This window comes from Nyctereutes procyonoides, unplaced genomic scaffold, assembly GCF_905146905.1.
Source record: "Nyctereutes procyonoides isolate TBG_1078 unplaced genomic scaffold, NYPRO_anot_genome, whole genome shotgun sequence".
NCBI lineage: Eukaryota > Metazoa > Chordata > Mammalia > Carnivora > Canidae > Nyctereutes > Nyctereutes procyonoides.
In genome coordinates, this window is record NW_026575042.1 from 34,971,251 (window position 1) to 34,993,872 (window position 22,622).

Genomic DNA, 22,622 nt, shown 5'->3' on the forward strand with positions numbered 1-22,622 from the left:
CAGATTTTAAAATTAGGCAATAGCCAGAATCAGAAACCAAAGAGACGGGGGAAAGAAACGTCAAAATCAGATGAATCCTTGTTCCAAATGTAACTCCCAAGCATTATTTTATAAAGATGGCCTGATTCATGGAGAACCTCAGATGGCCAGTTGGGCAGCGTTGCAGGACTGCCCCTGTGACTTGGGTAGGCAGCAGGAAGATTAAAGCCAGTTTCTATCTGCCTCCATGTCCATATGGCTGGAATTGTTCTATCTAATCTATTTGCACTGTTTTCAAGTTCATAATTATCAACTTGAACTCTAAACTTGTTTAATCCATAATGTCAATTTATTATATAGATAACACTGCCCTATGCAGCTCAGCATCCTCTGAGATGACACCATATCACACGAGGGTACAATAACAGATGTCCACTTATTTTTTAAAATCCAAGAGGTAGCAAAAAACAAAAACAAGCTGTATGTTTTATACTGTTTAATAAGTCAGGAAAGAATATACTATTTTTTGTTTTTATCGTTCTTGAGAATTAGCCAAACCAAAAAAGTATTGATGCTGAAAAGAGTTAAGTCCCAATTCTGGAGCTTTCCTACGTGTGGCGGATTCGAGCGTACTGACATTTCATCTCGTGGCCTTGTCCCTGGTCACATGCTCCAGAATTGCAGCCCAGCCTCTCAATCCATGTCCTCAGGGAAGTGACATGCCTCAGTGGGGCCCGCCGCTCCTTGCCCCAGGGCCTGTGGGACAAGAGATGTTTTGCAGGAATTCTGAAACATAACCCTGTGCCTGTCCTCTGTCCCACTCACCATCCACAAAGAAGCAGGAAAAGGGGATCTCACTACATCACAGAAGATGGAGTGAGGGGCCAGGGTGGAAAGGACAGCAGAGAAAGGTCCTACTATATGTGTGTTCAGGACCAGGAATTAAAAATTAGGAGAATGAGGGGCACCTGGCTGGCTTGATTGATGGAGCATGCGACTTGATCTTGGAGTTGTGAGTTCAAGCCCTGTGTTGGGTGTGGAGATTACTTAAAAATAAAACCTTTTTTAAAAAATCAGGAGAGTAATTTGTTGAGGACTCAATATGTGCCAGGCCCCAGGCTAAGAACTTTAATATCCTTTGTCAGCTTCCATCTTCACGGCAGCCCTTGTGAGGAAGTTCACTATTGTGGAGATGTTATTATGGAGCTAATAATGGGTCTGTCATTATCTCCATTTCACAGATTTGGGGCCCAGAAAGGTAAGTAACTTTCCGAGGCTATTCAGCTGATGAATAGCGAAGCCAGGATTCAAACCCAGAATGGGGTTGTCTGCAGTGCCCTTGACCAGTGACCCTTAGCAGAGAACGTGATGGTAAGTTGGAAGCACACTGTGCTCCTGACAAAACTGAGGAGGCATGACACATCAAACAAATGAGGGGAACATAGCGCCCCAGCAAGGCTGCTGCAGAATCATGCTCTCAAGAGGCTGGCATTTATTCCTGGGATGTGTCTGTGCTCAGACCCCCCGCCCCCCAGGAATTGTCCCCTTTGCTCATTATCACCTGGGGCCCAAAAGCCAGGCTTGTGATCTCCCAACACTCTCTGCAATAGCTCCAATGAGTATTTCCCAGCCAGGCCGCTATCCTCCCTTCCCAGACTTGGCCCTCAGTTATACTACTTTTCCAATCCTCCCCTACAAGAATGAAGATGGGCCATGACCCTGGACACAATGAAATGCATGATGGGCTGTCTCTGAGGGTGGGTCCCTAGAGGAAAGCTGGCCCTAATGGTGCCACTGTCACCAGAGTGAGATTTCCTCCCAGCAGGTGAATGGCTTTAGAGAACCACAGCTTGCATTTGCATGTGTCAACCTGGGTCTCTGTGATCCATATAAAGCTACACTTCCCATGATCTCTCTACTCTATACCCCACCCCACCCGGCTTGTCCCTCAGCTGGCAGGAGGCAGCCACAAAGATTCAATGCGGGCCAGCAGGGTCCAGCTCCCGTCCCATCTTCTGTTGCCCTCAGACCACCTACTCTTACTTGGCTGGATTCAGATCTTGAGACTGTGAACATATGAAACATTTACATAAATATGATGGTTAAAACCCAAACATTTGTGCACGAGTATGTTATTACCATTTCAGATCTGTGTGGAGCTTTCACCCAGGAATTCCACCCTCACATGCTTTGCTTTTTCCAGGATCCTCACCCCCGGGCCCCTTCCTCCTCACCTCAGGCTCAAACTGCAGATAGCCAATTCAGTTGCAGGAACATCATGGGCCAGTCCTAGTTCTACGTGTGGAGTAGGGTAAGTCACGTGCACTCTGAACCCCTTGGATTTCTTTCTCACCCAAATTTGGAGATAGAGATGACCTGGCAAACTTTTCCCAAAATGTGGGGGCTGAGGGATAGAAGAGTCACAGCAGGCTCCGGGGCCTTTTGAATAAAACTCCAGGGCCAGCAACCCCACTAAGGGCCTGGTGTGGGGTGTGTGGAAGCACAGAGGAAGTGAGGTAGTGACATCTAGCGTCTAGCTGACTTTGAAGCAAGATTCTAGAAAGCTAGTTACATTTTCCCAGTGGTTTCCACAAGAAAACGCAAAGTAACTTTGCAATGGAAATATGACTCCAAAGTAAGAATGCAGGAAATAAAAAGTATTAAAAAGGAAGATCATTACTCTGGGAAAGCACAGAACAGATCGGATTGCTACCGAAGTTATATAACGGCCCCTCTTTTTCAAATAGGACCTTCCTTACTAGATTGAAGACTTAGTTACCACATAGTTATTATCAGCCCCCCCCAAAAAAACAGATTTAATAAAGGCCAAAACTGCCTTGATGACTTACCCAGAGAAGCTTCTGGAACTTCGTCTGAAAACTTAAAAGTGGGAAAGAGCAATGCCAGTTCTCTGCTGGCGTCATCTCTGTCCTGGCTTCCGTGGACTGCGTTAAAGGGCATTTCTGTGCCGAACTGAGCGCGGAGACTGGGAACATTGGCAAAATGCACAACAAACAATTGTTTCATTTGAAAAGAAACGTTTTGCTCTCTGGCAACCTCTGGCAACATGGTCACCAGCAACCAGCTAGCACAGGCGTTTCTGTGAAACGGCTTTCTCTCCATCGGAAATGCCAAGAACAACAAGGATAGTAGCTGACATCTATTCCATCATGATGGTATTCTGGGCAGGTTGCCGGGTACTTCACATACATGATTCCATTTCATTTGTGCCATAGCTCGGTGAAGGACACTCTGTCATGATTCTCCATTTAAACATGTTTGAGTCATGGTGTAAGCTTGGGAGCTGCCATTTTGTTGATGTCACTACCAGGGACTAGCACCCTGCCAAGAGCTCCATATAGGAGTGCATACTTAAGTCTTCAATAACCCCATAAGATAATACTAATACTGCTAGGGCTTCCTTTGTGTCAAGCACTGTTCCGAGTGCTTCACATACACGTATACTCACACATATATATACACACATACATACATATGCTCATTTAATCATCATATCAATGTCTGAGGCATTGTAGTACCTATTCTTCAGATGAAGAAATTGAAGCACAGAGGGATTCATGCATGGCTCAAGGAAGTGCTCTTAATATTCTGTGGCCTCCCGTGATAGATGTCATAACCCCATTTTACAGATGAGAGAATTGAGGCTCAGAGAAAGGACTTGCCTGAGTATGTGGTAGCCTAGGATCTGAACCCTGGGCTGTCTTAGTAGTCCTCACATATGAATGTTCTGGCCCCCTAAACTGCAAGGTACAACTGCAGTTACTTAGTCCCCAGCTCATTTCTTTTCTATTGGCTGGGGCGCTCTCAGCTTCAAAGGCAAGACACAATGGATTTGGCATTGGCGATGCCAGGCTAAATACAGGACCGAGGCAGCCTAGTGCAGAGTGTAGAACTGGGTGCCCTAGGTGGTGTCAGGACACCCTGAGTGGGAAGAGGGTGGAGAGGGTTGAGTCTACAATGCAGATCCCTAGGCCCTGCCCAGAGTCTCTGACTTGGCAGGCTTTAGTGGGGCCCGGCAATCTGTATTTCCTGGATGAATATTGCATGAGTTTCTGGGACCACACTGCAGAACCCTCTAGCTGTAGGACTGGATCAGAGGGTGAAGACATCAGGGTCTCCTCAAATAGATAACAAAGAGGGATCCCTGGGTGGCGCAGCGGTTTGGCGCCTGCCTTTGGCCCAGGGCGCGATCCTGGAGACCCGGGATCGAATCCCACGTCGGGCTCCCGGTGCATGGAGCCTGCTTCTCCCTCTGCCTATGTCTCTGCCTCTCTCTCTCTCTCTCTCTCTCTCTCTGTGACTATCATAAATAAATAAAAATTAAAAAAAAATAGATAACAAAGAGGCCAGGGGCTGTCCCAATATATATAAAGGGGAGATTCAGGGCTGAATGTAGAGCAGGGCTCTCGGCTTCCTTGGATGCAAGTTTTGTGATAAATGAAAAGACCACAGCTGATGACATCACCTGTCAGGCTGCTCCCTCCTTGCCACATCAGGGTCACAGGGCCCCATGAGCATTCTCCAGGCAGTGATCACGTCCTCAGCGTCCTCAGACCTGGTGAGGATCAGGAGGTGGCTCCGTCCACTGCACATGTGATGTACCAGCTTCTCAAATACCTCCTAGTACAGGGAGAGGTAACTGACCCAGGGTAGGGGTCCTGGGGCCTATAGTGAATCAGTGGGCCTATCCCATCCACAGGAAGGGAGAGGGTCAGTGAGCAGGCTTGCCACCAGCCAGCATGCCCATGAAGGGCCCAGGGGGTGGGGGTGGTGATGACCAGCCACACTCAGAGAACCCAGATAAAGGCTAAGGCAGGAAAATGAAACTTTGGGTTGAATGAGAGATTATAACAAGTTAAATAGGGACGTGTATGGAAATCATGTGGATGCTGGATAACCATGGGGTGGGATTAGCTAAGACTTATTTTTTGCAATGCCTCACAACCTTTCCTGCTGCTTCAAGTAGCAATACTCTGGTTTTCCTTTGGGGAGCAACCCTTCCCATTTCACTTGGCCTAGTCTGGCTGACAACCAGATGCCTCTCCACCCCCTCCACCTCCACCAAACACACACACCTCACCTGAGAGGTGGGGCTACGACCAAGCTAGGTCAACTAGGCCTCCATCCCAAGGAGGAGAGTCAGAAGCAAGTGGAAAGTAGTTGAATCTGAGCTGTCCAACAGCAGTACCTAAAGCGACTGTCCATGGGACTCTGCTCCTAAGATTCCTACAACTGCCCTGGTTCTTCTTCTCCCCAACACCTTCTTGTTCAACTGCTTCAACTCTCTTCTTCAGTTCTAGGAATTATGGGGTATCCTTCCAATAAATCCTTTATGTCATTGCTTAACTTAGAATCAAAATCTCTTCCTTGCAGCCAAAGAACTGTTACCTGATACAGACTATAATCACCATTCCGAGAGCAAATTCATGGCCTTATTGCTGTTCATATTCTCGTTTTTCCTAGTAATCTATTTTCTCCCAAATTAACATCAATCTTTAAATATAATGTTGGAGAAAGAGAAAGAAATGAGAGTGTGTTGGATATATGGAAGCAGATGAGCTGACCTCTCCAGCTCTGTGCTGATAGAAAAGTCGCATTTCTGCCTCTGTCATGGTTCTCTCTTCATTTGTTAAAATGTCAAAACCGGCTTCGTGGATCTGTAAAATATACATATATTGTGAAAGGGTAAATCAAGCCCAAATTCACATTTAAATGTGCTGAACAGTAAAAGATAATGGGAAGGGTAACATTAAAAGCAGCCGAGACCCTCATCCTCATTATATCTGTCCCAAATGGATTGAAAATGTTTAATTTACTTCAGTGGAATTTTGGTTGAAGCTCCTCAGAAGCCTCCATTTCCCACTAGCACACTGTTGTTCGATGCCCCGCCCCTGCTTTTCCACTGGAGGAGACGGGGGCAGTCTGTCAGGCAAGCGTCATCCCTCTTACCTTCATAATAATCTCATCCGTCTTTCCATGGGCCACTGCATCTGGCTTAATGATGGCCAAGGTGCAGGTCTTCCCTGATGAAGCTGCAATAAGCAGAGGGTGGTGCTGTCAGACGCTGGGCTCACAGCACCCATCTCTGAGGCTCTCAGGGGGCCAGCCACAGGGGCCATGCAGCCTCTGCACACAGCTCCTGGGGCTCCCCGCGCTGTGCACTTGGACTGTAGTGGAGGCACAGGTCAGGCTGCAGACCTCAACCTCAACCTGGCTACAAGGGACAGAGACATGCCAGGAACTTGAGCCTGAGAGAAAAGGGGTGGGGGTGGGTGGGCGTGGGCAGGGAGGAGATCAGAGACTACTGAGGAGCAGAACCCCAGCAACAAATAAAAGAGTTGGCTTGGAGTGGGGGAGAGCTGGAGCAGAGGCAACACGGGCCTGGCCTCTCCTGTGCCTTCCGGTCACCTCTCATGATTCTGAGCCTCTCACTGCTGTCCACTGTCTTCTCTCACTCTGCTGGCTCCTTCGCTAAGGCTTCTTTTGAACTTTTCTGGCCTATGGGGAGTTATGATGGCCCCAGGCCCTGAGTCTATCTGACTTTTCAGTACCAGCACATTCTAACAAACTGCAACTACCATCTTCTCTATCTCCACAAATTCTCCTGAAAGAAGACCAGACTGGCCAGCTCATTGTTTGGAACCAACATAGCAGTCATAGCTCCCTGACCAGTGTCCTGATCAGTGTTCATAAGTCCAGTCAGCTGTGGCCATGAGAGAAGTGGCACATGATTATAGTCCCTGTTCAGGCCTGCAGAAGCTGTGGGGGCCTGGTGTTCAGTCCATAAGCCCCTCCCTACTGTACTCCTGCTTGTATGAACTTGGCCTTGGTGAGTTACCTATATTCTCCACAGACTCTGTATCCCGCATAGCCTCTTTTCTGTTCTCAACCTTTGTATCAGTTGTGTGGTAAAGAAACATGATAAAATCTGCATTTGAGGACAGCTTCCTACTCTGGAAATCTCAAAAATGTGTACTGCAAAAATGTGAATCATTTTAAGCAATAAATCTATTCATTTTTCTGTATTATTTCTAACGTCCCATGAACACATAGTCTTTAAGGGACTCTTACAATGTATAAGGGACTCCTTATACATTGACCCATTAATGAGATCCCCTAGAGGTGCAGGGTAGGAGAGAAGAGGCCAGATCAGGGCCCAGAGAATTCCAGCTTGAAAAGGGAGCAAACAAGTAAAGGCCAATGAAGGGGAGGCTGCAGAGAGGCCAGAGAGGTAGAAGGAAAATGAGAAAGGTCATGATATCTCAGAAACGAAAAGAGATGAGGCTTTGGAGAAAGAAGACACCATCGACATCATCCAAGTCCTCAGAGGCTATAGGATATGACCAGACACCGTTTGTTGGCTTGGCACCATGATGATCAGTGGTGCCCCCATGAGCACCAGGGAGGGGCAGACACAGAGGCCAGACTGAAGCAGGTAAGGTGGGAGCCGAAGGTGAGGGGTTGGCCCAAGGACTATGGACGCTCAGGAAGCTCAGGCATGGAGGAGAGGAAGGCTAAGGGCAAGAACAGGCTATTGTGTTATTTTCTAGGTGAAGAGACTTGATTTGAGAGGAGATAATGAAGGAGGGAAGAGGAGATCATCCAAACAAGGAGCTAACAAATGTTTCCTGCAGAAGCCAAAACACTGATATTTTTTCACACTTGAAAAAAAAATTTTTTTTGCTCTCCTGAACTGTACCTCTTGCCTTGTTAGAATCCAACTCAAACAGTCCTTGTTATCCACGCACGAATAAATAGCTTTTTTGCTTCACACAATAATAAACATCGTCCTCCTCTTTCCAACTGGAACCTGAACTGAATGCTGGTTTCCCCTGGAGTCTCCGTTACTGTCATGAGCCACCTTCCCAGCAATGGCCCTTTGAACTTCTGGCTTTCCCTACTGTCAGGTCAAGGTGTTCTTCCATTAGTAAAGGTTCAGGAAGAACTGAGATGCCCAGGAGTATAAAATCGGTGACTTGATACTTGGTGTGGGGCCGTGGGGTAGGAAGGCGTTCAGCAGCACAGCTGACTTTTGGACCCTTCAGAAACAAGGCGCAAAAAGGAAATGAGCTCTTTAGCTCAAATGAAGACTAAGGAAGCACCAGCATCATTACTTGAAATTCCACCTTCCTTTTTATTAAGTGGGGCTTTTCCTGATGTGGGGTACTTGCCTTGAAAGTCATATTTGTCGTACTTGAGCATGATCAGAAAGCTGTGAAAGGTATCTACGATGCCAAGAAAGGGCAGAAGGGAGACTTGACACAAAATGTGTGAAGTCAAGTGATTGGAATCGAAATGTTTCATGGTTCATCTTCCCACGGTTCAGATTGCCCCAAACACTGCTTACTCATATGCTTTGCCTTTTCGTCTTGCTTAGTGGTTCTCTACTCACCCATGTCTTCATCTTCACCATTGTCTTCATCATGGGAGAGGCATCCATCTTCATCAGAGAGAGCCTCGTCTCTAATCTAGTACAAATTAGTCATGAACAAAAAGTAGTTAGCTAATTAAATTACCACAAAGACCTTCCAAAACTGACAGAAGCCAAGAAAAAAAAAAAAAAAAAAGCAAAGACCCAACATGCAGAGCCAAAAAGAAGGCAGTCAAGATCATCAGCCTTGGAAACTTTACAAGACCCTTTTTAGTAGCTGGATGATGGTGGGGGTGAGGGTGTCTGAAGACCAGGAAATCCATGCTGACTTTAAGGTTTAGGTGCTGTCGATTTCCACAAGCATCAAGTAGACAAGGTGAAATAGGGAGTTGGCCAGAAGACAAAGGAAGAACTGACATACAAGGAGATACTAGCACCTGGCTCCCCCCCCCACCTCCCATACAGGGAAGTGGTGAAGACAGACAGCATCTCCCCCTGCAGGAGGCACAAGCATATGTGATCTTTGGGAAAAAAAATAGGATTGATTCTAATCCATTCTATAAACACAGGGCTTTGCTATTTGGAATTGAATATGAAAACTTAAACAACGAACACTGAACAACGTTAAGGCTCACTGGGCGGAAGCTCAAAGCACCAGGAAATGCCTCTCTCTTTATCTGAGGTGGTGTCAGTTTCAATGGCAGCCAAGTTTTTGTGAAAAACTTGTAGTCTGTGTTGTCATGGAAGTAATTTATCAAAAATCACAAGCTATGTTGATCTTATTTCTCGTACAGAGCTTAATTTCTAAATTAAATGAACCCTCAGGGATCACAAAATTTTCAGGAATGGGGGGTGAGGGCAGGTCACCAGGAGAGAGCTCATCCTGAGGCTGACTTCTCCTACCAACTACTTGACTCCATAACTTTATTTTCATTTTTGAACTCATATTATCAGGATTCCAGAAACCCCTGTTAGGAATTGAAGTGGGGGCAGGGTGCCTGGGCGGCTCAGTGCCCTAAGCATCTGCCTTCAGCTCAGGTCATGATCCCAGGGTCTGGGGATCGAGCCCCACATCAGGTTCCCTGTTCAGCAGGGAGCCTGCTTCTCCCCTCCCTCTCCCTCGCCCTTCCCCCTGCTTGTGCTCTGTCACTCTTTCTCTAATAAATAAATAAAATCTTAAGAAAAAAGAAGTGGGGGATGAACGGGAAATGGATAAAAGAAGTTTTTTTTTTATATATTTATTTACTTATTCATGAGAGACACAGAGAGAGAGGCAGAGACACAGGCAGAGGGAGAAGCAGACTCCCTGCAGGGAGCCCGATGTGGGACTCGATCCCAGGACCCTGGAATCACACCCTGAGCCGAAGGCAGCCACTCAACCACCGAGCCACTCAGGCATCCCTGGGTAAAAGAAGTTCAAGTGCTCTGGAGGAAGGGGGTGACTTCTTCAAAGAAGGCTTTAAAATGAACGTATGTCCTGGTAGGCACTGCCTCCCCCTGAGCCCTCAGGGACCCCCAAGTGGGCATTTAATGACACTTATCACTGAGCACTCTGGGAAAAATTAGTGGGGTGGGGAGACACTGAGTTCGCCTCTTGTGGAAGTGCTTCTTACCACTTTCCGTTCGCAGCCTTCAGCCAGCACCTTCTTTTCAGCCTCTAGCTGCTCTCGGATGGTTTTCTGCAGCAGCGGGGCATTGGCTCCTCTAACCACTGCCACCAGCTCTCCACCCTAGAGCACGGAACACATGCCCTACTCAAACCACTTGAACTCATCTCCACAGATCTCCATCTTTCAGGAGACAGTGAGTGTCCGAGAGCTCTGCTTAGGAGTGTGCCCAAGGGCGAGGGCTCATCCACTTCTCTGCCTTCTACCCCATGCCTCGCCTTCCAAAACTTCCTTCAGGGAAACAGGGAGTTAGTTAAGGGAGGAGCCGGGCACGTGAGGTTGAGTGACCAAGCGTGGCCTATATGTGGCTCATCCATGCAACAAATATCTATGGGATGCTTACTCTGCCAAGCACCAAGACCTCAGCAAAGAGTATCAACAGTCAACGTGAAAAGCCATGGTTGTCTGCTTCCGTGAATGGGAAGTCAAGTGGGGAGAGACTTCTGTGGCTGTATCAAAGACACAATTACAATAGAATAAGATCATCACTTTAAGAGGATGCTTGGCATTCGAGGCAAGAATGGCTTCCCAGCTCCAGCGGGGTGATCAGAGGAGACTTCACAGTGGAGGTGGTGTGTGTGGGGGTGACTGAGTCTCCTGCTTTGACCTTTTCTGCAGTCTCTGCCTGACTCACAGAAGTTCATGGAGGGGCGCCTGGGTGGCTCAGTTGGTTAAGCGTCTGCCTTCAGCTCAGGTCATAATCCTAGAGTTCCAGGATCCAGCCCCAAGTCGGGCTCCATGCTCAGCAGGGAGCCTGCCTCTCCCTCTGCCCCTTACCCAGCTCACACTCTCTCACCTACTCCCTCACTCTCAAATAAATAAATAAAATCTTTAAAATAATAATAAGAAGAAGTTCATGGAGAGTGGGCCATCCCACATTTCCACCCACCCAGCAGAGGGTGAGAGGTGGTGAGGGAGCCTGCTGCCTCGGCCCCTGTGATTCACGCCTCAATCACTAAAGGCTCAAGCGGGTGAACCCATGTGACAGCGATGGCATTTCTACACCTCTGCTCCACTGTCACTTTGACTCCTTCCTACTTCTCCCTCCGTCCTCACCCACACTTCAGCATCTAACTTCGGTCGTCTGTCAAGAATCAACACTCAAATAATGTGTACCATCAGCTTCCAATTTGTAAGACTTGCAGTGCCAAGGGCAGGAGCCCGAAGGTTTCCAAACTGCACAACCCGGACCTGGCTGTCAGGAGACGTGGGCGGGTAGGCCTTGTATGCCCCTGACCGTGTGAGGAGGGGGCTGCAGTCAGGGGTAGCATATCCATCAGTTGTCTTCAGAGCCTGGCAGGTGACCTAAGCTAGGAAGCCAGGTGTGAGGCGGTGGGCCCGGAGGGGCATGGGGCCAGAGCATGGATGTCACACCCAAAGACATCTAAGTGATCTTTCTTTTTTTTTTTTTAATTTTCATTTATTTATGATAAGAGAGAGTAAGTGATCTTTCAAAACACTGAGCTACTTGGCTTCCTCAATAGTCCCTTTCATTTCTGAATTCTGTAAACCTACCTTCACATCTTATGATTAAATGAAAGTGAACGTAGAGCTCGTCTACCCCATTAGAGTATGTGTGCTGAGAGCTTCCCTCTACGGAGCAGGGGATAGAAATCTCAAAACCTTGTGCTCAGATTGTGAAACGTCAGTCAGGAGTGTCCATGAGCCGGAAGGAGCATATGCATTTGAGTGACTCCCGTTCTTTCCCATGTACAGCCAGTCAGGAAGGCCGCCGAGCCCAGAGTGGCCACCAGGAGCCGTGTCACCCCCGCCCTCCCCACCAGCGAGCAGTGCCACCATCCTAGGCAGGGACCCGCACCAGCAGGACTTAAGTATGCCTAGCCTCATCCGAAACAACAAATGCGGTCGAGGAGAAAACAATCACGTGTTTGGAGCAGTCAACAGCCAGTCGCCCCTGGGTGACTCTCCGGGAGACGCCTCTGTCGGAACCCTGATGATCTGCAATCGTTCTGGTCCTGAAAATGTACTTACTGCATAAAACAGAAAGGTCGGCTCACACTTCCCTCGGTATTTTTCAAGGACATCAAGATGATCTGCTTCTGCCTAAAGAAAACAAGCTGTTAGGAGAGCCCTGGGGTGCTGGGGACGCAGGGGCATGGCGCCGGGAGAACCACATGGGACAACACACACAGAGACACACACCCTCTACACACACACGTCCCCCCACACATACACATGGCACACGCATACATACCCCCCACATACCCTCTCTCCACACACCCCATGTGTATATACTCACACATACCCCCCACACACATATCCCTCTTATATACGCACTACGCACACCGCCCCATACACACTCATTGACACACTCCTCCCAGCACTCACATCCACACTGTGACTGTCCTTCCCAGATGATGCCCTGGCTGGCTCTCATGCTTTTTCGTCTAATGTCTTGTCAGCAGAATACCTCTCCTGTCAACATATTGATGAAAACTGTGGACAGTGTGCTTTTTTGAAGGATCAGACAAAGAGGACACGAGGGCTTCTCCCCAGCCAGCCACTGCTCCGCAGCCAGGGGCTCCACTGTCTTGACACCCTCCTGCTGCCACAACCACAGAAGTGGCAGGTCCTCGGACTTCGCCTTCCATGTCTGGTAAACCCTGGACAGGGGCAGGCATTTGCGCCACACACTCTCTCCAGAAGTGTCAGAGCTGATTCCCGGTGAAGAAAGTGCCAGGTCCTTGAGAGGTCACTGCAGGTGTATTTCCTCCTGTGTTCCGCCTGTGACCCTCTAATCTGAGCAGCCCACTGAGTGTCCCTCACAGGCTTCTCTGGGATTTGTTCTCATTTCCATGCACCCATCCAAGTAAATATTTTCTACAAGTTCCCCACGACAGCAGAGAATAAAAATCTTGAAGCGCTGTGCTCTGAGAGTAAGACTTCAAAGCCTCGGTGTTCATGAGCCACAAGGAGCACACGTGTTGAGTGACATGCACCCCTTCCCTGTGCACGGGGACAAGAGATGCCTGAGCTCAGCGGGACTGTCGGGGTGGGCGTGGGGGTAGGAATCTCTATCTCCAGAGAGACTATAAAGCATCATGTCTGATGGCCCAAAATTTCACAACCAATGCCTCTTCAATGACCTGGAAAAGGCAGCCCATGCTTCCTGTTCCCGCTTTTTTTTTTCTTGTTCCTGCTTTTAAGTGTTCAATTCTTTTTGCAACATTGTGTGACACTCTGCGGAGAAAGAGGGTCTTACCAATGCAAAATGCAGAAGGTCCAGGCCAACCTCGATCCTCATCTTCTGGAAGAGGCTCACCATGGGTTTGCAGGGGCCGCACCAGCCTTGATAGACGTCGACCACTATGTGAAAGCAAGAAGCAGGACGCTCAGCAGGCACGGACACTCACCACATCAGGCAAAATTCACACCTGCCAACTCGAACACCCCTCCGGCGGACGGCTGCTTGCAGCGTTATTTATGGGTCAAGGGATTTATCATCCCGTTGGAGTAGGAGCCAGCAGGGAGACACAGCTGCCCCTCATTCTTATAAACTCAGTGGTCAGAATTCTGAACATAATGAAGTAAATGTGATAGAAAAGTTTTCTTTTTTTTAAAGATTGTATTTATTTATTCATGAGAGACACTCAGAGAGAGGCAGAGACACAGGCAGAGGGAGAAGCAGGCTCCATGCAGGGAGCTTGATGCGGGACTCGATCCCAGGACCCTGGGATTACACCCTGAGCCCAAGGCAGACGCTCAACTGTTGAGCCACCCAGGCATCCCAGCAAAAGAATTTTCTTAACACAGATGCTTTACCTGAAGTAAATTTTTAGGCTACATTCATGGCCAGGCTGGTACAGATGGCCCTCAATACATATTTGAATTGTACTAGAACTATCTGTTCTAAAAGAAAGAGGTCACCGTAGGTGGCCTGTCAGCATAAAATCAACTCTCAGCTGCTTTGATAATAAACACAGTTTTGACATTTTCCCGATGGGTTAAAAGCCACTTGCCTTGGGTAAAGGAGACTTTTATTTACTCTATAAAATCAACATTGTTCTGACAAGTGTACCTGATACAGACCTTGGTGGAAACTTGGCTACTTTTTTCTTTGTGGGTCCCCATCTATGGAGTGTGCCAGGACTGAGTGTAAGGGAACCCTCTCGTCTGATTGCACGAGGCCACAGGGCCTGGGAGGAAGCTAAGCAAGCTAAGCCAACACTCATGTACCAGATACATACAGGATGTGCCCAGCCCAACACAGCTAGCGCGAGATTGTGTGAAGTTCAAAGAGGTGAAGTAACTAACGAAAGATACAAAAATAAATAAATAAATAAATAAATAAATAAATAAATAAATAAATAAATTCTCAAGTTTTGAATCCAGGTTTGTCTGAGTGCATGCTCTTTCAACTATTCCAGGAAAGAATCAAATGCATGAATTCAGGAGCGCTGGTTAGTCTCAGCCAAGCAGCATAGTTTTTGGAGAGAAAGTAGGAACCAAGTTGGGTATGGGAGGGATGAGGAAGCAAGGCACAGGGGGGCGGTGGGGGTGGGAAGGAAGGAAGGGAGGAAACCACAAGATTTTGAAAAGGAAGGGAAAGACAGGCAGTGAAAGTCACGTGGGTGTGGAAAGGACTCCACCTTGGAGCCTGGCAGAGGAAAAGAACTGGTGGTGGCAAGGAGAGACCATCTGAGGGAAGAAAAGTCAACTAGATTCTAGACATGCTGGGTTTCCAGTTCAAACAAGAGAATCTAAGGCCAGTGGTCTCAGAGGCAACCAGACACCAGCAGGGACAGGAGACAGATTTGAGCCTCTTGTGCAGCCACATGGAGGATAAAGCTCTGAGTTTCTCTGAGGACAACAACACTAGAGGAGGCTGGGGATTTCAGTACATCATAGTAATGGGGGAGGATGGCATTTGGGTCAAGCCAGGAAAAAGTCTTTGAAGACTTAGAGGTCCTATGTTTGGGCCCACCAAGGAAAGCGGGTTCACGTCCCACTGGGGAAAAAAACAGGGCCTAATTAGCTACCAATCTCTCCGCAGGATTTGCACCCATAGTTCAGCTTCCCATCTCCCCTTGTTGCCCCTGGCTCTCTGAGCAGGGGGGGGGGGGGGGACGACAAAGGCATACTTCACAAGGTTATGGGGGAGAGAACAGGGCTGGAGAGGAAGTGTATCAAGCATTTGAAAGACGGGAAGCAAGACAGAGAAGACATCTAGAAGGAAAGAAATGGCAGAGAAAAAGAAAAGGGGTGTGTCCACATGCCTTTGCATGTATAAGTGTAATAGTGTAAATACACACAAGTGCATGTGTGAATCTGGATAGACTTGCACGTTTGAAGGCAGATGAAAATGAGCCAGCAGAAGGCAAGACTTCCAAGATGGTGGTTGACTTTGGAAGCAAATTTCCACTGGTTCTAGAAAGAATGAAGAACCTGTCTTCCTGGAGACGGTTCAATAAAGGGAGGATGAGCCCCTGCTGCCTCCAGCCAACACAATTCCCTGGCACTGCTTAGAGCAGGGCTGACAGTGTCCATACCCAGCAGATGTCAGCTGTGATCTCATAGGGTGCCTGGGACATGGCAAATTCTCAAAAAAAATGTTGAGGTGGTAGTTTTCTTACTACTGTTAAAGAAATAGAAGTAATAGTTGTTTCACCCTAGAGACATGTTCTAGTTGCATGGACAAGACATGCAGACAAAATAGTTGAGACCTGGCACCATCAAAAAAGCTGTGTAATCCCTCAGGTAGTAGAATGTGGCAAGACTCACACCCACACTGCTGGATCAATACAACCAGCATTTATTTAGCACCCACTCTGCCCCAGGCCTGGGCAAGTCTGCTAGAGATAGAGACGAAAAGGACAATACCCCTGTGTTTAGAGGGAAAACCATGAGCGCTCCTCCAGACCGGGGCCACACCAAGCTGGTGTGGGTTAGGGGAGAGGTGTGAGGGAATAAAGAACCCCCCCCCAAATGGCCAGGTGACTCCCAGGGGAAGTGACCATGCAGAGATTCTGGGAAAATGTCATGCAAGGAGACTGCTGCTCTGGAGCTGGGCCTAGGAATGAAGGAGATATCTCCAGCTTATGATGGGGTCATATTTCAGGGAGCAGGGACAACATGGATAAAAGTGAGCAAATGTGGAAACCTGTGGCATGTTCAGGAAACAGATTGGAGCTCAGGACATATCTCAGGGAACAGTGGGTGACAGGGCTAGAAAGACAAACTGAGTCATGAGAGAGGAAAGAGGTAGGGGCCTTGAAAGCTGCAGTCACTGGGTGCGGGTGGTGCTGGGGAGAGAGGAGCAGATACAAGCTGGCTTGGCAGGTGTGTTTATTGGGAGAAGAACTGAGCGGATGCAGAGGGAGAAGGGGAGCCCAGAGACAATGCACAGTGAGTGAAGGAGAGAGAGAGCAGTAGGCGCAGGTGTGGTAGGCAGCCTCTAAGATGCCGGGGACTCCTGCCTCCTGGGCTGTGTGCCTTTGTGTGACCCCTGGCCCTTGAATGCAGCCTGGACCTAGTGACTGGCTTCTAACAAATCGAGTAGGCCAAAGCGATTGGATGTCACTTTTGAGACTCAGTTACATCAAGACTTTGACTTGCATGTCTCTCCCTCCCCCTCTGCCGCTTCCTCTGGGGGAAGAAAGTTACTGTGTTGTAAGCAGCCTTACGGAGATGCTGATAGCAAGGACTTGATGTCTCTGGCCAGTAGCCAGCAGGGCCCTGGGTCCTGCCAACGGCCACATGAATGAAGCTGGAAATGACCTTCTAAGATCTGTCAGAGCCACATGACCAAGCTTAGAAGCAAACTGGACTTCAGTTGAGCTTTGACGTTCCCTGTCTTACTCCTTAACTGCAGCCTGGTGAGAGACCCCAAACCAGAGACACCCCAAACCAGAGGCTAAGCAACACCTGGATTCCAGACCCACAGAAACAGTGGGATGATAAATGTTTGGTTTTTTTAAACTACTACGATTTGGGGTAAATTGTTGCAATAGGTAACAGATAACATACAAGAGAAGAGGGACGAGGAGGCCCACAAGGGACAGGGGCTCTGCTGTATCCGAATGACCACGCAGTCTCCGGTTCCAGCCCCTTGGCACGCCTGGCTCTCCTTCCAGCCTCGGAGTTCCACAAGATCCCCATATCCCTTCCAACATATTCCCCTTTATGCCTCAGGTAGTCAGAGGTTTTCACTCCTTCCCACTAAAACAACCCTTGGGTCCGACAGTCGGCTCCGTAACAAGGGAACCCTGTTACCTACCAGTACTGACTACTTTCCTGAACTGAACTTACTACAGATGTGCACGTCAGATATATACACACACACACACAAAGAAATTACCTGGTTCTTCATTTAATGAAATTCAAGATAATAGGAAAATGGTGCTCATTGCAGCTTTTCTCTTCATGGTTCAAGATGCCATTTAGCAATTTTGAAAAGGATGGATCTAAAAAATTATCTTAAATTACCAGTTAGTCCTTTGGAACTGAGCATTTCCTCCCAAAGCTCCTGGGTGCTGATGTTAACCTAACATCAAAGAACAAAGGGCAAGGATGGGGAAATGATGTAATGCATTTGCTCCAGATACCTACCTACCTCTTGCTACCCCTGTTCCCTCCTTCCCTCCTCCCTCCCTCCCTCCCTCTCTCCCTTGCTCCCTCTCTTCCTCTCTTCCCCCTCCTCCCTCTCTCCCTCCCTTGCTCCCTCTCTCCCTATCTTCCCCCTCCTCCCTCTCTCCCTCCCTTCCTCCCTCTCTGAAATAGGTACAAATACAGCTCAAGCTGTCTTCTCTCCCCAGTCTGCCTTTCTCTTCCTGTCTCTTCTGCCTCCATCCCCAGGAATAACCACTAACCTAAGAAAATCTCAGTCATTTTTTAAAAATAATTTTATCTTGTTGCTTGTCCAAAAAACAATATATAAAGTTGTTTTGTATCCATAAAATGTACATAAATGATATCATACTATAGAGATCTTTTTGCAATTTTTGTTCTCACTCAAATCGAGTTTTGACATTTATCTAGATTCATATACAGAGAGGCATTCATTCATTTTTTTTCTTTTGGTCTTTTTACATATTCTGGAGATATAATTTATGTATAGTGAAAAACACAAAACTAAAGCATTACAGTTCGCCAAGTTCTAGCAAATGCATATACCCAGGTCATCACAGCCCTATCACAACACGGAACTTTCCCATCATCCCTGAAAGTCCCTCTGTCTTCTCCTAGTACACCTGCTCCTCACCCCAGGTGAACACTGATCCACTTATTGTCACACAATAAATATGTCTATTCTTAAACTGTCTATAAATGGAATAGCGCAGCATATATAACTTCTTTGAGAAGTGCCCATTGATCTGTCCATTTTCTTTATTGGATTGTTGGCCTTTTTATTATTAGATTGTAGAGTTTATATATATCACAAAGATGCTCTCCTATTTTCTTCCAGAGTCTTTCTTTACAACTTAAGCTTTCACTTTTAAGTCTGTGAGCCATCTGAAATTAATTTTTGTCTATATTATGAAGGAGGGACTGAGGTTAGTATTATTTCCATGTAGAGGTACAGATGTTTCTGCAAAACTTCTTGAAAAGATTTTCTTCCTCATTAAATTGTTTGGGCACCTTTGTTGAAAACCAGTTGAGTAAATAAGCATGGGTTTATTTTGGACCCTATTCTGTTTCATTGACCTATCTACTATTCTTTCGCTGACACCACATTCTTTTGGTTACTGTAATTTTATATTAAGTCTTGGAGTCAGGCAGGATGGGCTTCCATATTTGTTCTTCTTTTTCAGAATTGTTTGCCTATTCGTGATCCTTTAAATCTCCATATGTAGTTTAAAACCAGCTTGCCAATTTCTACAAAAATTCTCCTGCAGAGATTTTAATTGGGATTGCATTGAATCTATGGATCAATTTGGAAAAAAATGGAATCTTCACAACATTGAGTCTTCCAGTCCATGAACACCATGTTTCTCATCACTTATTCAATCTTCCTTAATTTTTTTTTAATAATTTAAGTTTTATTTTCTTTTTTTTTAATTTTTTTATTTATTTATGATAGTCACAGAGAGAGAGAGAGAGAGGCAGAGACACAGGCAGAGAGAGAAGCAGGCTCCATGCACCGGGAGCCCGATGTGGGATTCGATCCCGGGTCTCCAGGATCGCGCCCTGGGCCAAAGGCAGGCGCCAAACCGCTGCGCCACCCAGGGATCCCTCTTCCTTAATTTTTAAAGCAATGTTTTATGCTTTTTGGTGTATAAGTTTTCCACATATTTTGTTACTTATATCCAAACATCTACACCAGAAATAATAGTTGAATTTATTGCTATTTCTTCACATTTTTCTCTTACCTCTGAAGTATTCTGGTTTCCATCATAAATGAAATTTAAGGAGAAATAGATGTTATACATAGTACATTACTAATAGTGTACATTTTTGCATAGTGTTTTTATTTTGAAACAATTTCAAACTTATAGAATATTTGCAAGTACAGTATAAAGAACTTCTTGAATTTTTTGAAATCATTTAAATTATTAAATAACCTGAATTATTTTGAAATTGTTTGAATTTAAATTACCAATCTGATATTCCATTATCTCTGAACATATTATCCTACATAACCATAATGCAACCATCAAAGTCAGGAAAAACACTAATGTATTATTACTAGGCCACCTTCAGATCCTGTTCAGCTTTTACCATCATCCCAATAATGTCCTGGATAGCAAAGGATCTTGCCAGAATCAGTACTGGATTAGTCTCTTTCAGTCTGGAATAGTTCTTCAGTCTTTCCTTGATTTTCATGACCTCGGGGTCACTTTTGAAGACTATGGGAGGGTTAGTTTGTGGAATGTCCCTCAGTTTGGGTATGTTTGATGTTTCCTGATTAGATTCAGGCTGTGCATCATTGAGTTGGTTGGAACTGGGTTGGCTGGAATATCAGAGAAGAGGAAGAGTGTTCTCTCATTGCAGCCTATCAGGTGACATGCAATTTTGATCTGCTCCTTATTGTTGATGTTCACTTTGATCACTTGATTAAGGTGGTCTGCATCATGAAATTATTCTCTTTCCGTTTGTAATTAGTAAGTTTTGGTGAAGCTAGTTTAAAACTATAAAAAATCAGGGGCTCCTGGATGGCTCAGTGGTTGAGCACCTGCCTTTGGCTCAGGGTGTGATCCTGGGGTCCTAGAATCGAGTCCCACATTGGGCTCCTTGTATGGAGCCTGCTTCTCCCTCTGCCTGTGTCTCTGCCTTTCTCTTTCTGTGTCTCTCATGAATAAATAAATAAAATCTTAAAAAAAATAAAGGAATAAAGACCTTAGGATATCCATATTAAGAATGAGTGATAATTGCCATGGTCTTTTGATTTTTATAGATTTTTTTTAAAAAAAGATTTTATTTATTTATTCATGAGAGACACAGAGAGAGAGAGAGAGAGAGAGAGAGAGAGGCAGAGACACAGGCAGAGGGAGAAGCAGACTCCACTCAGGGAGCCTGACATGGGATTCGATCCCAAGTCTACAGGATCAGGCCCTGGGCTAAAGGCAGCGCTAAACCGCTGAGCACCCGGGCTGCCCTCTTTATTCCTTTAAAGGGGCTGGAAACATAGAACATCTGCAAATCTTCTACTAAAGATTCATCTTTCTAAAGAAATCATATCTTCATACATTTATCTTTTTCCCATGGGAAAAAAAAAAAAGAAAAGTCTTCTGGGTGCTTTGAGTGCTCTAAGAAATTTGGACTAAAGTCAGTTTGGGCTCACAAACATAGTCCTGAAGAAGGTGACGGAGGCTTCAGAAGAGTCCCCGCCCCCACCCTCTCTCATGAGTTGCTGCCAGTGGCTCAGCTGCAGCAACTCTGTGGTACCCCGCTGTCATGGAAGAAGCCACACCAGCAGCAGGACCAGGACTCTGAACATTTGAAGAATGGGGCAGGAGCAGAAGAGTATGGGAAGTGTCTTGATGTCACTAAGCCCTACATTTGGTAGGGAATGAGTGGGGAACGTGTGGCACATTCTGGCCAGATGGTCCCTTGACATCCTGTGATTTCTGTCTCGGTCATAGAAGGAGCCCTAAATAGTCTTACTCAAAGACAGGACAGGGTTCCTGGGCTGGAAAACCCTAGAGCACTTCTTTCAAGGAGCTGACCCGGTAGACTTGTGTAAGGGAATGCTTACACAGATGTCTCCAAGCACACCCACTCATTCTCCTCCTCAAGAAGTGGGAATACTTACTTGGAGTATCACATTGAATTCAGAGCTCTGGGGAATAGCATTTTTTTTTTTGGAAATCACCAAAAAATATCATCCCCAAAGGGGATACAGGGCATAGACGGATGAAAAGATAATTGTATGGGACAAAAATCTTAGAGCCACCACAGAGAGCAATCAGTCCAGCCCTGAAATGCCTAAAGGGGTCTTGTCACAACAACTCTGCAGGCTATGTATCACCTTCCTGTTTACAGAAAGGATATGGAGTCTTAGAGAGGCTGAGGAAATCATTCACAAAGCAGTAAATGGTAGGCCCAGGTGCTCAGAACTTATTTACAGACAGCATGTAGACATATGAAAAGTTTCATAACTCTGGATCACTAGAGCATCAGTGCTGGAAGGCCCCAAGGAACGGTTCACTCATTCTACAGATGGGCAAGCTATATAGCCAGGGAGGCTATGTGATTTATTGCAACTCTCAGAGTGACTAGAAGAGTCAGAACTATGTCAGATCTTCAGACTTTCAATGCAAAGCTCTTCCCACCCCCTCCTAGTACATGCAATCCTTACAATGACATTGCTTTCTCCCTTTTTAAATCATTAGACTTTGGAAATTCACATGGAAAGTGCTCATGCCCCAGAGGACAGAGTCATTTGTTCCAGGTACAGATGAGGTACTCTATACGATGAATGGGTGGCACATAAAACATCAAAACATAAACACTATAAGCCTAAAGGAGCTTACACCCAATTTTATGTTTGCTTATATTTAAGGGCACAAAAAAAGTTGTCACTAGGGAGTCGAGATAAGTTTGTTGGAGTTTTTTTCCCCCCTCTAAGATGGAAGGGTACAATATTCAAGTTTGAGAACACGGTCACTGTACTGCTGGCAACTAATATCACTTTTATAGATTTCTTTCCACTCCTCAACCCCTACCCCCAACCAAGGGCTGGAAGCAAGCGCCCCGGAAGGCTTACCTGCAGGGCTATTTCCTTCTTCTTGCTGCCCATGGCTCTGCAAAAGAAGGTAGAAGCTCTGTTACTTCGGGCTCTGGCTCGGCTTGAGGACAAACCGCTGCGAAGACCAAACCCAGAGCCTCCTGCAGACAAAGCCTCCGTCCCTTTAAGGTAACTGTAAGTGACAGCAAAGCAATGCCCTGTTGCGAAATGAACACCCCCCGGGGCGGGGGGGGGGAGCGGAGCCTGCAGCCCTCAGGGTCGTGGCTCGCCAGCTAGTTTTCTGCAAAGCCCCTTCCCAGGATGGGGGGGGCGGCGGGGAGCCCGGCGAGGCAGCCCTTCAGGCATCGGAGCGCTCGCCGAGGAATTCGGGAGGAAGAGGCCCCCGAACCCTGTTATCCCTACTGTTGCAATATAGTCCTGGGAAACTGAGCCACCG

General features: G+C 46.7%; 1 protein-coding gene across 1 annotated transcript; it reads right to left on the bottom strand.

Annotated features, from left to right (window-relative positions):
* Positions 1 to 374: 374 nt before the first annotated feature.
* NME9 (NME/NM23 family member 9) lies at positions 375 to 22,622 on the bottom strand. Its single transcript, XM_055320903.1, has 12 exons — positions 22,589 to 22,622; positions 22,205 to 22,241; positions 17,485 to 17,542; positions 13,262 to 13,365; positions 12,031 to 12,102; positions 9,985 to 10,101; positions 8,393 to 8,468; positions 5,950 to 6,032; positions 5,565 to 5,657; positions 4,466 to 4,620; positions 2,829 to 2,965; positions 375 to 735 (listed from the first exon to the last, which is right to left on the bottom strand). The coding sequence occupies exons 2-12, from the start codon at positions 22,235 to 22,237 to the stop codon at positions 704 to 706; spliced, it is 960 nt and encodes a 319-aa protein (XP_055176878.1). The 5' UTR covers positions 22,238 to 22,241; positions 22,589 to 22,622; the 3' UTR covers positions 375 to 703.